This window comes from Zeugodacus cucurbitae, chromosome 3 (assembly GCF_028554725.1).
Source record: "Zeugodacus cucurbitae isolate PBARC_wt_2022May chromosome 3, idZeuCucr1.2, whole genome shotgun sequence".
In the NCBI taxonomy this organism is placed as follows: domain Eukaryota; kingdom Metazoa; phylum Arthropoda; class Insecta; order Diptera; family Tephritidae; genus Zeugodacus; species Zeugodacus cucurbitae.
The window spans coordinates 76540719-76553426 of NC_071668.1; the positions used below are offsets into that span (position 1 = coordinate 76540719).

Here is a 12708-nt window from a genome sequence, read left to right on the forward strand (position 1 = left end):
GTCTCTAGGCGGGGAGCAATGTTTCGCAACTTAATTAAGACTGGCATTTATTTTTGGTAGAATACAAAATAAATATATGATATTTAATAATAATAATTTAAACGTAATTTAAAGAAATATGAAATGAACAGGTAAAAAATAAAAATTAAAAAATAAAAAAAAAATAAAAATTAAAAAATAAAAATTAAAAAAAATAAAAAATAAAAATTAAAAAAAAATAAATTATATTAAAAATAAATTAAAAAATTCACGAAAAAAATTTCAAGTGGAACTTTAATTGTTAAATGTTTGGCATACACCTCGAAAATAATTTTTCGGCGTATCTAATCTCATGCAAATATTCAAATATTGGCGACTCTATCACATTTTAAAAAATTATTCTAAAATATATTGAGCTCTTTTTGAATTTTTCACCAAATCCACATCTAATTTTAAATACATTTTTTTTTTTTGGCATTTCAAAAATAAAGTTTTCGAGCTTATAACGGCATATTTTAGTGAAATAAAATTAATTTAAAAATCATATAGGAATTCATTTTCTACTCACTTATTTGACATTATCGCTGGAAGATAACGTAAAAAATATCCGTTAATCGCTAGTATAAAATCTCATTTGGAAAATCCACGTTTCGTAAATCCACATAAAAATGCTTCCAAAATGATAGAAGTGTTTTTTGATGGAATATGAAGGGTTAGAGTTTTATTTAAATGCTGAGTATTGCTGAAGTTGATGTGTTATGTCTAGAACAATTGCTTTTGCTCAAGACTGACGCAGTGAAGGTGATTTAGTTATATTTGCGATTTAGTTAAAGTTGAAATTTAGTTACTTAGCTAGAGTTGCGACGGTTGGCGGTAGGTGAAATACTGTTATTGTTTTGGATTATGTGAAGTTTTGAAAATATATGTGTGTATTAATGGGAAATGCTGATTTAGTACAGTTATTTTTGAATTTTAATTGTAGTTTTGCAAATTATTTGAGGCCTTTCACTTATTTATATAAACCATTTCTGTTGAATTTACGTTTAAACTCACTTCAAATCAATTTCAAATTATGTAATTAGCACCTTTTTCATTTATTGCACAAATTCGTAAGTGGCTGTGTGTGGTTTGGAGTCGCAGTAGATGCCCAGATTTAGCCACTAAGCCAGTTGCGGAAGACTACACAGGCGATTTAGCACACGAAATAATGGAAATAAATGTTAATTTGACACAAGCAGTGTTGTTGTTGCAACATAAAACGCGACTTAACATAAACTTAGTTTAGTTGTTATTTATATTTAAAATTCTATTGACACTTATTAATTTATTTGACACATTTTCTAGTTTTAATTTGCATTTTTTAACGATTTATCTTCGCTCTTGTGTTTTGCTAGACTCTTTTCTCAATGCTTAATTATTTTCTTATTGGATTTTTCATTTCTTAAAAAAACAAATTACTTTTATGCTTAAGCGATTGCACACGGATCTTGTTAAGCATTTTTCTGCCTCGTACACGTCGCTTTCAAGATTTATGTATTATATGCACTACATATGTGTTTGCTTCGTGCTGTATTGCACTCTCGTACCCGCGCTCGCGCATTCTATTAGAAGAAATACAAAATTAACGCCACGACGACGCGTTCCGAAAATCAAAAATCAAGTTGCGCTTAAGTTCAACGTTAAAAAGTAACTGAATTCCGAGTAAGCGCTCAAACCGCTGAGCACCGCACATTGGTAAGATCGATCGTACGTTGAAAACACTCTCCGGTGCGGTGGCGCACTTTCTTAACACAAGTCTTACCTTGCTTCAGCTGCTACAGACCGCCCGAAAGACCGGCTTCAACAAGTCTAGGTTTGTTGGCTGCAAACAAGAAAACGAGCATAAGACAATACGCAAACACCAATACACACGAGTATAAATACCTTTCGCTCCCCGCGAGTCCAATAAGCGCCGTATCACTCGCAGTGCTGACGAGCTGGCGGCTGTCTAGTAGTCCGGTTGGCTTTACTCGTACCTGTGCCACCGCGCACACCTTTACACTTGGATCCGCTGTGTACGTTCGTGTTTGCGCTCAAACATGTTCGAGCTACGACTTCAAACGCAGCTTCGGTTGTGTGGCCGAACTGGGCTTTGTGACACGCCAAGAAACTGGTTAGTTGGCTTACACAAAAAGCGTTTGTGTTTAAGTGCGCCACTCATTGGATATTCCTGATTCTTAAGCATAATTCTTGCAGTCGGTACGTGCCACACTAATAGCCATCGTGGCTCACGAGGTACGAGAAATCGATGACATTGACTTTTTGGAAGCTTTATGTGTACATATGTATGACTTGGTGAGCTGAAAAAAAAATAAAACAAAAAATGATAAATCGTTAGAATCAAAGAAGCAGTCGGTAACACGCTTGAGTTTGGCCCAATCTTTGCTGAAGGCAATGACATGGCAAAGTCGCAGTTAGCTTAATGGAAAAATTAATATGTATAATGAATAAGCAACTGAAAAATACTTTAATGGTTTTGAAACTTAATGAAATTGAAGTTCATTAAAAAAATTTTGAATATATTAACCATAATTGATAGTTTAAGTATCAGTTAGTCTTTCAATGTATCAGAACGAAGGATCCGCAGGCTAATTGACATCTCAGCCTATACAAAATAATTTGTTCGAACTCACAAGTTCACATTTTCGAAGATCTTTTGGAAAAAGAATCAAGTTTTCAAGGATCGTGATAGAAATATCCCACCTCGCAACATTACAATTGTGATCTAATCATAATAACTGTATTAACTTCAACCTAACTACTCGAGATCAACCTATTGAATCACTGTAACCACCTCTGTACATGTCCACTTAAACGATCTCATCTAAAAACATTCTCCGTTTGCACCGACTCGGAGAAAAAATTATTTTTTCCGTCTTTCCGATAAATGTCTTCGAATACATTACTTCATTAGCTTATGACTAATTGAGATTTGAGTTAGAACAACACTTAGTTATTATTTATTTATTTTGTGGGTGAAAACTCTCCATTTATTGAACTATAACTATAATTGTATCAGGATATACCCCAACAGAACTGCTTATGAATGAATAATGACCACAAACCAGGTTTCCTTGGAAAAAGTAAAAAAGAATTTACATAATAGTTATTTCAACATTACTTCAATGAACCTCAAGCAAATCTTAATAAGCTATTTTCAAGCCAAAGACATGCTGTGCACTAACAACACATCGAAGTCACACTTTTGTCTAGAATAGAGGAAACATAAAACCTAAAATGCGTAACGTGTAAGAATTTTAATAGATTTTTTCCGACCACAAAACCAAAAGTAGAGCTCCATAACAAATTACAAAATAAAACTAGTAAAACGAAGAACGAAAAACAAAAATCTCTACAGACCGACCGCATGAACCCAAGTGCAAGAAAAGCAAAAAAGACAGACAAAACAAATCAAAGAAGTGGTCAAGCGATAATGGCTGAGGAAAGAAGAGAGATGTGTCCATAAATACAAGATGAATTGCAACAGTTGAATTTATGGGCAGCACGTTGGAAACAAGGAAGAGATATGGACAGTCAACCAACCAACAACAATAAACAGCAATTTCGAAGAACAAAACAAAACAGGTGATAACCAAATGCAATAAAGCGGAGTATTTATGCGCAAGAAGTCAACGAGAAGCAGTAAGGTCACGAAAACAATACAGAAGCAACGATCATAATAAAATAAAAATAAAAAATTTCACGAAAAAAAGGCGGACAAGTTAAGTTAAGCAGCAGCATAAGTGTATAAGTCGTAAGGGAACACCGGTGGAAACTCAAAAAGACAAGACAACGATGTAAGGCGAGCACAGACAAGGAGACGAGGTGCGCGATGGTTGGCAGACGATAAAATGATCAATATGAAAGTCCCAGCAGTAAATTGAGTTGGTCTAAAGATTATCACTTACATGAGCCCACAACAGACTACCTATTTTAAAAGGGATTTCTGAAAGATCGATGAAAGGATCGAAAGATTATACTAAAGCAAATAAAGTATCTATATACAACTTTCTGATCTTTAAAAATGGAAGGACGGTGTATTTTAGGTTATGATAATACATCTTTTAAAGTTTGAAGCCCCTAAAAACTATCAGACCCTAACATTGAAAGGGAGCGTTAGTCACATAAAGTAGGTTAGGTTAGGTCAAGCGGTAGATCTCTACATCTACAGAGTATCTCATTTAGACAGCATCGACTATCTTTTATGGCGCCCAAATACTGCAGACGGTTCGCCAAGATCCTTATGATTCAACAAAGCGCTTGGACTCCGTTATAAAGTTCTTAAGTCGGCTAAAGTCGATTTAAGTCACTTCGCCGGGTTTATATAAAGTGGACTATTACACAAAACGATCTACAAACATAAATCTTTGAACGACTTCATCGATTAAGTACCTCAATTCAATACTAGTTCCGAACCAGTTAAGTATGTAGTCTTCTGAATTGAGAGTCTTCTCTTCTACTCTTATACACTTCCTACATTAAAATTCAAGCATGTTTTTTTACTCGGATTGCTCTGTAACCACGCTCCCTTGTCGACGTCCTCGACTGCCATATATCACTGGCTCGTTGCGCGAGGAAGCCAATGCCTAAAGGCGTTTAAAACTGATACTACCAAAGATACCGAGGTATTTTTTATACTAGTGTCTTTGTGTTTGTGTGGCGTTGATTTCACAATAGGACTATCCGGTCATTTGTTTGCTTCACAGAACAACAACAATGCAAACGAAATCGAAGAATTCTTTTGTGATAATTAGGTAGACGATCTTGTGAATAATGTGATTGGTTGCGTTTGATCTGAGGTGTGATAAGCAACAGTAATTGGTAATGAAGGGCTGAGATGCGAGCGATGAGATTAATTGGGTAAATATACAGTTATTAGACATATTTATTTAGATGCGGGAAAGGAGCTAGTGAGAGATAGAAAATAGGTGTGTTGGGGGAAATTGAAATTTTCCAAATAATGAACACCTTATTTCTGATGAAAAAGTTTAGAAAATATCCCAAATTTTTAGAAAACAATAATAAAGAATAAGCAAATATTTTTGAAAATTTGTTTTGTATTCTGAAATGCCAAATCGATGGGAAAAAAATTCAAAAATCATTAGAAGGATTATATTTTCGAAATAATAAATGTTAAGCTTTTAATTAATAAACTTTGCGATTCTACCAGCTATTGTTAAGCGTGACCGTAGTATTAAAATTATATAGTGTAATTGTAACGGAAAATAACGAAATATTTATAAATTAATTTGCCGTTAAGTTAAAAAAAAAAAATTTGAATATAAAAAACGTACTAAAATGGATTTTTATGGAAATACCTAGTGAAAATAAAGAAATATCTTGTGAAGAAAATCTCAAGTAAATTCCAAACCGCAACGTTTTAAGTCATGTTTGAAAACGACAACATTGCCAGCAGCTTTGAGCTTACATTGGCGCGCGGAAAGAAGCAAAACAGCTGCTCACCAGTATGGATGTATAGTATAGGCGAGGCCTTTGTTGGCTTATCCGCGGCCGATGAGTTGCCAGAGGGTAGGAGCGCCTAAAAGTAGACTATGACAGCTTAAAAGCTCTAAAAAGCTCACTGAAATCAATTTAAAAGCTTTGAAAAGCTTTCAAAAAAGTAACGGTTATTAAAATTCCTTTAACTTCGCAGGTTATGCAACTAGCGTGGGTTATGGTGAACGCTTTCGCAATGCTGAATTCCTGCCACTATTTTCCTACTATCCACTACTGATTTATCTGCTCATTTTAGGCGTTCTAGTGACCATATGCGGGTAAAACACATTCTATATTTTATTAAATTTCATTTTTTATTTATATTAATTTACAGTATTGTCTACACCGTATATCGTTGGAGAGTGGGCACGCCGCTTTACCGTTACTTGCATAATGAAATCAGCAAGGAATTGAACATGTGGTTCTGCATGTGTTATGTTTTGGTCGTGATAACTTGCGTGTTCTTACTGTAAGTCACTATCTCAAAATCCTTTCTCTTGATTCGCTCATTCAAATTTTATCTTTCAAGCTTTTCAATTGCAATAATGCTCACTGCTAATAAAAATATCCAGAAAGCGAAGGAAGAACGCGCTTGGCGTCTGCGACTCGCCGATGAAAGCATCAATGAAATCATAAGCAATATAGACAATGTTAATTTTGCAAGTCCTTTAAAGCAGCTCAATCAACTCTCGACGAATTTTCAACGCGCCATTGAAAGTATTTAAGTGGTGTTTTATTTGAAAGCTCTCTTTGAGCTTTTAATATAATTTTTTGTTTTGCAGAAAAAGCTCTGCCTTACTTAGATGAAAGCTTTCGTAGCGTCAATAATTTGGATCTTGTGAATTACAAAAGTGATGTGAACGAATTATTGGAGACCTTCGCGCACAGTAACGCCTATATGTTGCATTTCTTGGACTGTAAGTAACCACAATATTAATCAATGAACTTTGAGGGAGCTTTTGTCGAGCTTTTTTCATAAAGGGTTGCTTTTACAATTACTTTCGTCTTCGGTTCTGAAGTATAAAAACAAATATTCGAAATTTGTGTTAACTAATTTTTTGTTGCTCTGAGACCCCGAGTCCAAAAATTTTAATAGGGTCAGAAATCAATCTTAAATTTTTAATTTAAATTTTCAGCTTGGCGCTACTACGACACAAATGCGACAAAATTCGCCAGGATTGTGGATACCATGGAGAGTCGGAAAGCTTTGCAATCGGTACGACGGGTAAGAGAAGATTTCGCCAATGTCGTATATAAGGTAAAACTCGTTATACAAAGAAATTAATTTTTTTCTCACAAATAAATTGGTATCGTTTTCAGGTTGTACAACAAAATCGCGCTTTCTACAACTATCATCGGCAGCTTGCAACATTATCCGACGAGTTGGTAGCGAAACATGTCAGTAAAAACGTAAAAAATCTGCAATTCGCAGATGCGTTCGATAAAAATTTAAAAAATGTTGAAATCAAATTGAGAGCACTCGGTACAAAAACAAAAAATTATGTAATGGATACCAGAAATTTGTACTATCTTCATTTTAGGCACCAGATTGCAGGAGCGCGCAAATAAGATCTATGAACTCAAAGAAAACCTGCGTGAAGTCGCAGCGGGCGCAGGTTATATCGAATTTTCCGATGCACTCGCAAATTTTGGATATTTTGTAAGCGTAGTAATGCTGTTGGTAAGTCTTATTCGATTTCCGATTCGATTTTCACTGACTATTACAGACCCGAACAAACTTTTTATCGACAGAATTTTTCAAGAGCGCGTTCTTTATGTCTTCAATATTTGAAATGCCATATTTCTGAGATAAATATTTTACTGGGAACCCAGAAGATCCTTAAACATACCTGAGCTACGAGTTTCAAGCATTGTAGACCTGTAGAAGAGGTTTTTCTAAAGGTCTCCTGACTTTTAGAGTTGTAAGGCTTATGAATAAAAGAGATATAACTCTGGGTTCCTAGACAGACTTCACCTTGTTAGAGTATTTATTTGACATTGATAATTGAAAATTAAATATTTCATATATACAACGTTTCTTTCAGATAGTTTTGATTGCACTGCTATTCATGCCACTTTGGTACATTGGCTCACGATATAAATGCCGCAAATGTAAATGGATTGGCAGTATTTTGCCGCTGACGTAAGTCCACCTGGATGTAGTTATGTTGCTTTCTAATTTTTATTTTTAAATTCAATTATGTTTTACGCGAAAGCACTGCAGCTTTCATATTTGTATTCTATCTGGTATTTGTGTTGGCAATAATGTACTACTTTCTGCATGGCATGGTGGCAAAGGATGGTATATGTGATGGAAAGCGGTAAGTAAAACAAAAATAAATTATACTAAAAATTTAATAAAATCAAATAATTTCCTATACAGCCTACCGGATACTGCCAGAACCGATATAATCGAAGATTGCATAAGCAACACTGTATTATACCGAAACGATAATCACACGAGTACCGAAAGCGACTACGACATTGGCACGCGTGATATCGAAGCAGCATTGAGGCAAATTGAGAATCTGCCGAAGCGTGTGAAGCGCGCCACAGCAACCACACCGAGTCCCACCGACGACTTTGCGAAGTTTCGCATCAACAAAACCATAATTCAGGACATTTATGTGGAAATGCTGAAAGTCGCCGTTTATGCGCCCAAAAATATAGAACCATTCGGTCTGATCTGGCATGCCAATCGCTTGAGTAAGAATAAAGCTTTGCAAGCGCTCAACTGTACACATGCAATCGGCCATACAATGGCGGTGTCGCTGCATGGACAAGTTGCCAGCGAAATGGATAAGTTGTATAGAACTACCTGGCGCGTGGAGGCACTACTACAAGATCTACCCACGCAACTGAGAGCAAATAGAGATGGCACTGATGATTTGGACGGCATAACGGAACTAGCGAAAAATTTGCGTACGATCTTCAATGCGGGCAAAGAACAATTGAGCAGAGGTATAGCAAACTCGGAGAGGGCAAAGCTCGCTGATTGTGAGCCTGTAGCGCAGCTCTATAAGGCACTAAAAGTGCCGGCTTGTGAATGTCTGGTGCCATCAATGGTGAGTTAGGGGAATATCGCCTTTGGAATTCTTAAACTCTCTTCATAAACCGTTAGAAAGTATTTTTATTTGATTTCAGTCGTGTTGCCTACCCTAAGGCGCTGATTGAAATTGCTAGGAATTCGATTTCTTAGAAATTAGTTATACTATTTAAATAACCTGTAAAAAATATTCAGCAGTCTAATAATTCTTTTGATTTATAACCTTCCTCAGACCACCAATTTCCACATCTAACTTTAATGTATTCTCTTTCTATTCTCCTTCAACAGAATCTCTTCTGGTTTGGTGCATTTGTCGCGATTTGCCTGTTGCTACTGCTCCTGGCTCTTATACTGTGTCTAGAAGAGATGATTCGAAGATCTTCCTTGCTAAATAGAAAGTCAAGACATCGTTTAAATAGTAAAAGCTTGTCACAAATGAGCCAACGTGATAGAGGAGTATCGCGCACACGAAGCACTAGCCGGCCAGGTACAGCACATTCCACAAGTAACACACCCTATTCTACACGCAACAATACACCATATTCCACACGCGCCGGTACACCACATTCCACGCGTCCCTCTTCGCCATACTCCAATCGCTTGGACACACCATACTCCACCCGCGCTACAACACCTTACACCAGTAATCCAGACACGCCTTACACTTCCCGCACAAACTCACCACATGGCCGCCGTCGCGATACACCACACAGTGGTCATGCCTCACCGCACACAAGTAACGCTGGGACACCGCATTCCACACGCGCGAGAAGTAACGAACGTACGCCCACGAGAGGTACGAGTTTGGCACTAAAACATCCACCTGAAAATGCTCCACTTTTTGTGGACTACCAAAGATATGGTCTAGAAGATCCTTTTGTTGAACAATTTACAGAACGTCTGAGTCGGCGTGACATGTTGCCACGTCATCTGCAACGAAAACAACAACACCCCAGTCCAGGAGAACGCGATATGAAAGACAACTTTACATTCGAATCATATCCGATAATGCCGCCTAAGGTACAACGCAGTCGATCGCGTGAGCGTAAGCCCGAGAAGCGCAAAGAGCCGAGAAATGTGTGGAAAAATGAGGCTTTTCGTTATCCCGGTCCAGCAGGTAGTTACCTCAGCACAATTCAACCTTTTGGTGGACCTAGAAGCGCATCGCAAACACTGGAACAACGTGCGCGAAGTCAGCCGAGAGAGCGTACAGCAAAGGAACACACTCATCACAGAGAACCAAAACTAATAGCACAGGCGAGCACAAATGAGACATTGGGTGAGAAGCCCACAACTAGTGGTGCGAAACCAAAGATAAAATTGCCACCCGGCAAGGTGGGCGTCGTTGTGTGCCCCTGCGGTTGTGGCAAGCCTTCGAAAATCTATGGCACTAAGCAAGATATCGAACGTATCAGAAAGGCTGGACGAGTTTGCATAGCGAAACGGGGAGAGCAATTGAGAGATAAAAGACTAAAGCCGCTCGCATCGGTTGTAGAGTTGAAGGGAAACGAGGAAGGCAATGAGGACATGGTTTAGTTACGAAGAATGCTTGGAAATATATATTTTTTACAAAGAAGAAATATAGAAAGATTTTTTAATGACAATAATTTCAAATCTTAGTGTATTCTTTTATATCAACTATATTTCAAATATTATCCAATTCACGTTTCACTTGAGATCCGCCAGCAGACTGGGATCAATTAGATTCAGATTCGCATAAACATATTGAAAATCGAATTGTGGCATTTCGCGCTCTTGCTCTTTGATCGAACGCAAGCCGATGTGTGGTCGCAAAAAGCTATCGGCCAATGGGAACCAGCGCAACTGTATATCCGGCGCTCTATTCTGCTTAATCGCTTCCAGCATACGCTTCCGATGCTGCATATATGTAATGCGAAAGATTTTGATTTTCTTCGCCACATAATCGGGGTCCAGCCCATAACCCATGGCCGCGGCAATATCCTCGATAGCAGCCGCACGCATCTCACGCGAACGATAGTCCGGGTCGCTGAGATCCCACAGGCAGCGATGTGCGCCATAGAGGCGTAAAAACTTCACTGAGTGCTTCAGCGACCATTTGCCCTCGAGCAAGTCATCCTCGAGTCCATTCCAAACGAGTTTCAACGGTGGGTTTGTGTAATTTTGCTGCGCCGCGGCATAAGTGTCGTTGTTGCTATTGCTATCCTCATTGTGTGCTGGCGTAAGTGGTGAACAAATTTGTGACACGGTTGGTGATGCTGGCGCACTGAAATATAGTGCGTCGTTTGAGTGGTAATTGTTCATATTAAGTGGCGAAGGCTCAATCTCCTCGCGGTTTAGCTGATTATCCTCCTCAATGTCTTCGTTGGTACTGCTTTTCGCCAACTGCGGCGTCTCCAAGTACTCCTGAACCATGGGCCACCAGGCAAAATTCGGCTTGTGCTGACTGTCTTGTTTAATTGCTGCCATCTCCTGTCGATAAATGGCTAGAAAAGTTTCTAAACGTCTGCGCAAGCGTTGCGATGGCAACTGCATTGTATGCGAAATGTCTTCGAGCGCTTTTTCTCTTCGCGCTAACTGCTGCTCTACTAGTGAGGAGTCATTTAAGTCCAACTGCCAAAGCAGCGGGTAAGAGCGTAACAGAAATATGAATTGCAAGGACTCGTGAGTAGTCCATTTCCGTTTTTCTGTTAGCTCGTCTACACTTGTGGACATTTCTTCAGTTTTACTGCAAGATGGACTAGCCACCTCAGTACAGCTAGATGTTGGAAAATGTGTGTTAACCTGCACAAATAATAGCAATATATCAACAGAATTGTTTTTCCATTTTCAAGAATGGAAGATGGTGATGAAATGGAACTCGTTTTAAAGGAAATAAATGAATATGAAGGTGAAGTATAATGATGCTCAGTTTGTTTTAGATTTGTTTTATTTTGGGGTGTTATGTGTGCATGCAAAGCAGGAAATAGGAAATACGAAAGAATTACCTTTTCTAACTTCACTTTAATGTTGCAATCATCGTTTTGAAAATGCTCGTCATCACTCAGTGAAATTAACGCTTCTGGCTCAATAGTGAACACTATCGCATTTTCCAAATCCGAGTCACTGTCAGCTTCCTTAAAGAAAAAGTCCAAATTTGAATAAAAATTGGATAATACACAGCCAAACCTCTTTCTTTTTATTTATCTCAGCTCTAGGCACATTCCTTAGAAAAGAATCGGCTAATGCGAACCACTTCAATTTCGTTTTAGCGCCTATACCTTTGCGCATGCGCTGTTTAATGCGTCGTTTCTCATATCTATAAGTCGCACGGAGTACATTGATCTTTTGCAAGACCTGCGCACAGGTGCAACCTTCACCCATAGCGGCGGTAATATCAATGAGTGCGGCTTTACGCAATTTGCGATTCCGATTGTCAGGATGCCGCGTATCCCAAAGGCAGTGATGTGCGCCATAGAGGCGTAGGAGACGCATAAGTTGTTTGACGTTCCACTTATCATTATCGGGATCTGGGTAAGCGCCTTCTGCAGTTGCGCTAATTTGCAATTGCTATGTAACACACATTATTGCGGTTAGGTTTCTCAAGGTCATTCATTAAAATTTCATTCAACTCGCCTGCTTGGCAACTGCTGTTATATTCGGCTGGATTTGGTCCCCCTCACGGGGAATCCATGTTTTGGCTGTGCCACGAAACGAATAGGAAGACATTCAGTAAATCTATAGCAAAAAAGAAAAGTGAGATTGGTTTATCACAAGTGATATCAAAGTAGTTATATGTCTTACCTTTAACAACTGGCGAATCTGAACTATATTTGCAACTATTTACATCAATATAATTAATCTTCAATTTGAAAATATACGCAAAAGTTTTAATTTAAGGGTCCAGAGATTTTACAATTTATTTTTCTACTTTTTTACAACTCCAGCAAAAAACTTTGTTTATCGGCGCTTAATTTGAAAAACAAATAGATCATAAGAGTTACCAAGTCCACTATCAGAGAATGTAGAGAGAGAATTCTACAATCTCTGCCACTATATCGGAAATCACAACTACAATATTGCTTTGAGCCATTATTAATTATTTAATGCAGATAATAATATAAAAATAATACAAAAAATATCCTATTCATTGTTTCACAACTCTTCATCACTTATTTGAATTTTATTTA

The 12708-nt window shown here is 37.8% G+C and overlaps 3 protein-coding genes across 4 annotated transcripts in view; 1 reads left to right on the forward strand and 2 right to left on the reverse strand.

Moving 5' to 3' along the window:
• LOC105212094 (serine-rich adhesin for platelets) overlaps window positions 1-2309 on the reverse strand; it is a 202764-nt gene extending 200455 nt beyond the window's left edge. Inside the window, exons 1-2 of the mRNA XM_054227864.1 lie at window positions 1903-2309; window positions 548-1840 (exon numbers count right to left, since the gene is read on the reverse strand). The gene's annotated coding sequence lies outside the window, so the exon portion shown is untranslated. The remainder of the gene's footprint in view (window positions 1-547; window positions 1841-1902) is intronic.
• A 2768-nt stretch (window positions 2310-5077) lies between these two features.
• Window positions 5078-10096, forward strand: LOC105211396 (uncharacterized). Of its 2 annotated transcripts, XM_029039717.2 has the most exons (13): window positions 5078-5547; window positions 5672-5792; window positions 5849-5983; window positions 6044-6231; window positions 6297-6431; window positions 6651-6772; window positions 6835-6997; window positions 7056-7195; window positions 7560-7657; window positions 7731-7835; window positions 7898-8579; window positions 8849-9047; window positions 9456-10096. In XM_029039717.2, exons 1-13 carry the CDS (start codon window positions 5406-5408, stop codon window positions 10094-10096), a joined length of 2871 nt encoding a protein of 956 aa, XP_028895550.2. In that variant the 5' UTR covers window positions 5078-5405. The 2 variants fall into 2 exon arrangements, with proteins under 2 accessions (XP_028895550.2, XP_011181096.2); XM_011182794.3 differs by having other exon boundaries at window positions 5079-5547; window positions 8849-10096.
• LOC105211395 (uncharacterized) lies at window positions 10078-12688 on the reverse strand. The gene is made up of 5 exons (XM_011182793.3): window positions 12323-12688; window positions 12155-12256; window positions 11708-12088; window positions 11527-11655; window positions 10078-11323 (listed from the first exon to the last, which is right to left on the reverse strand). The coding sequence occupies exons 2-5, from the start codon at window positions 12245-12247 to the stop codon at window positions 10229-10231; spliced, it is 1698 nt and encodes a 565-aa protein (XP_011181095.2). The 5' UTR covers window positions 12248-12256; window positions 12323-12688; the 3' UTR covers window positions 10078-10228.
• Window positions 12689-12708: the final 20 nt, after the last annotated feature.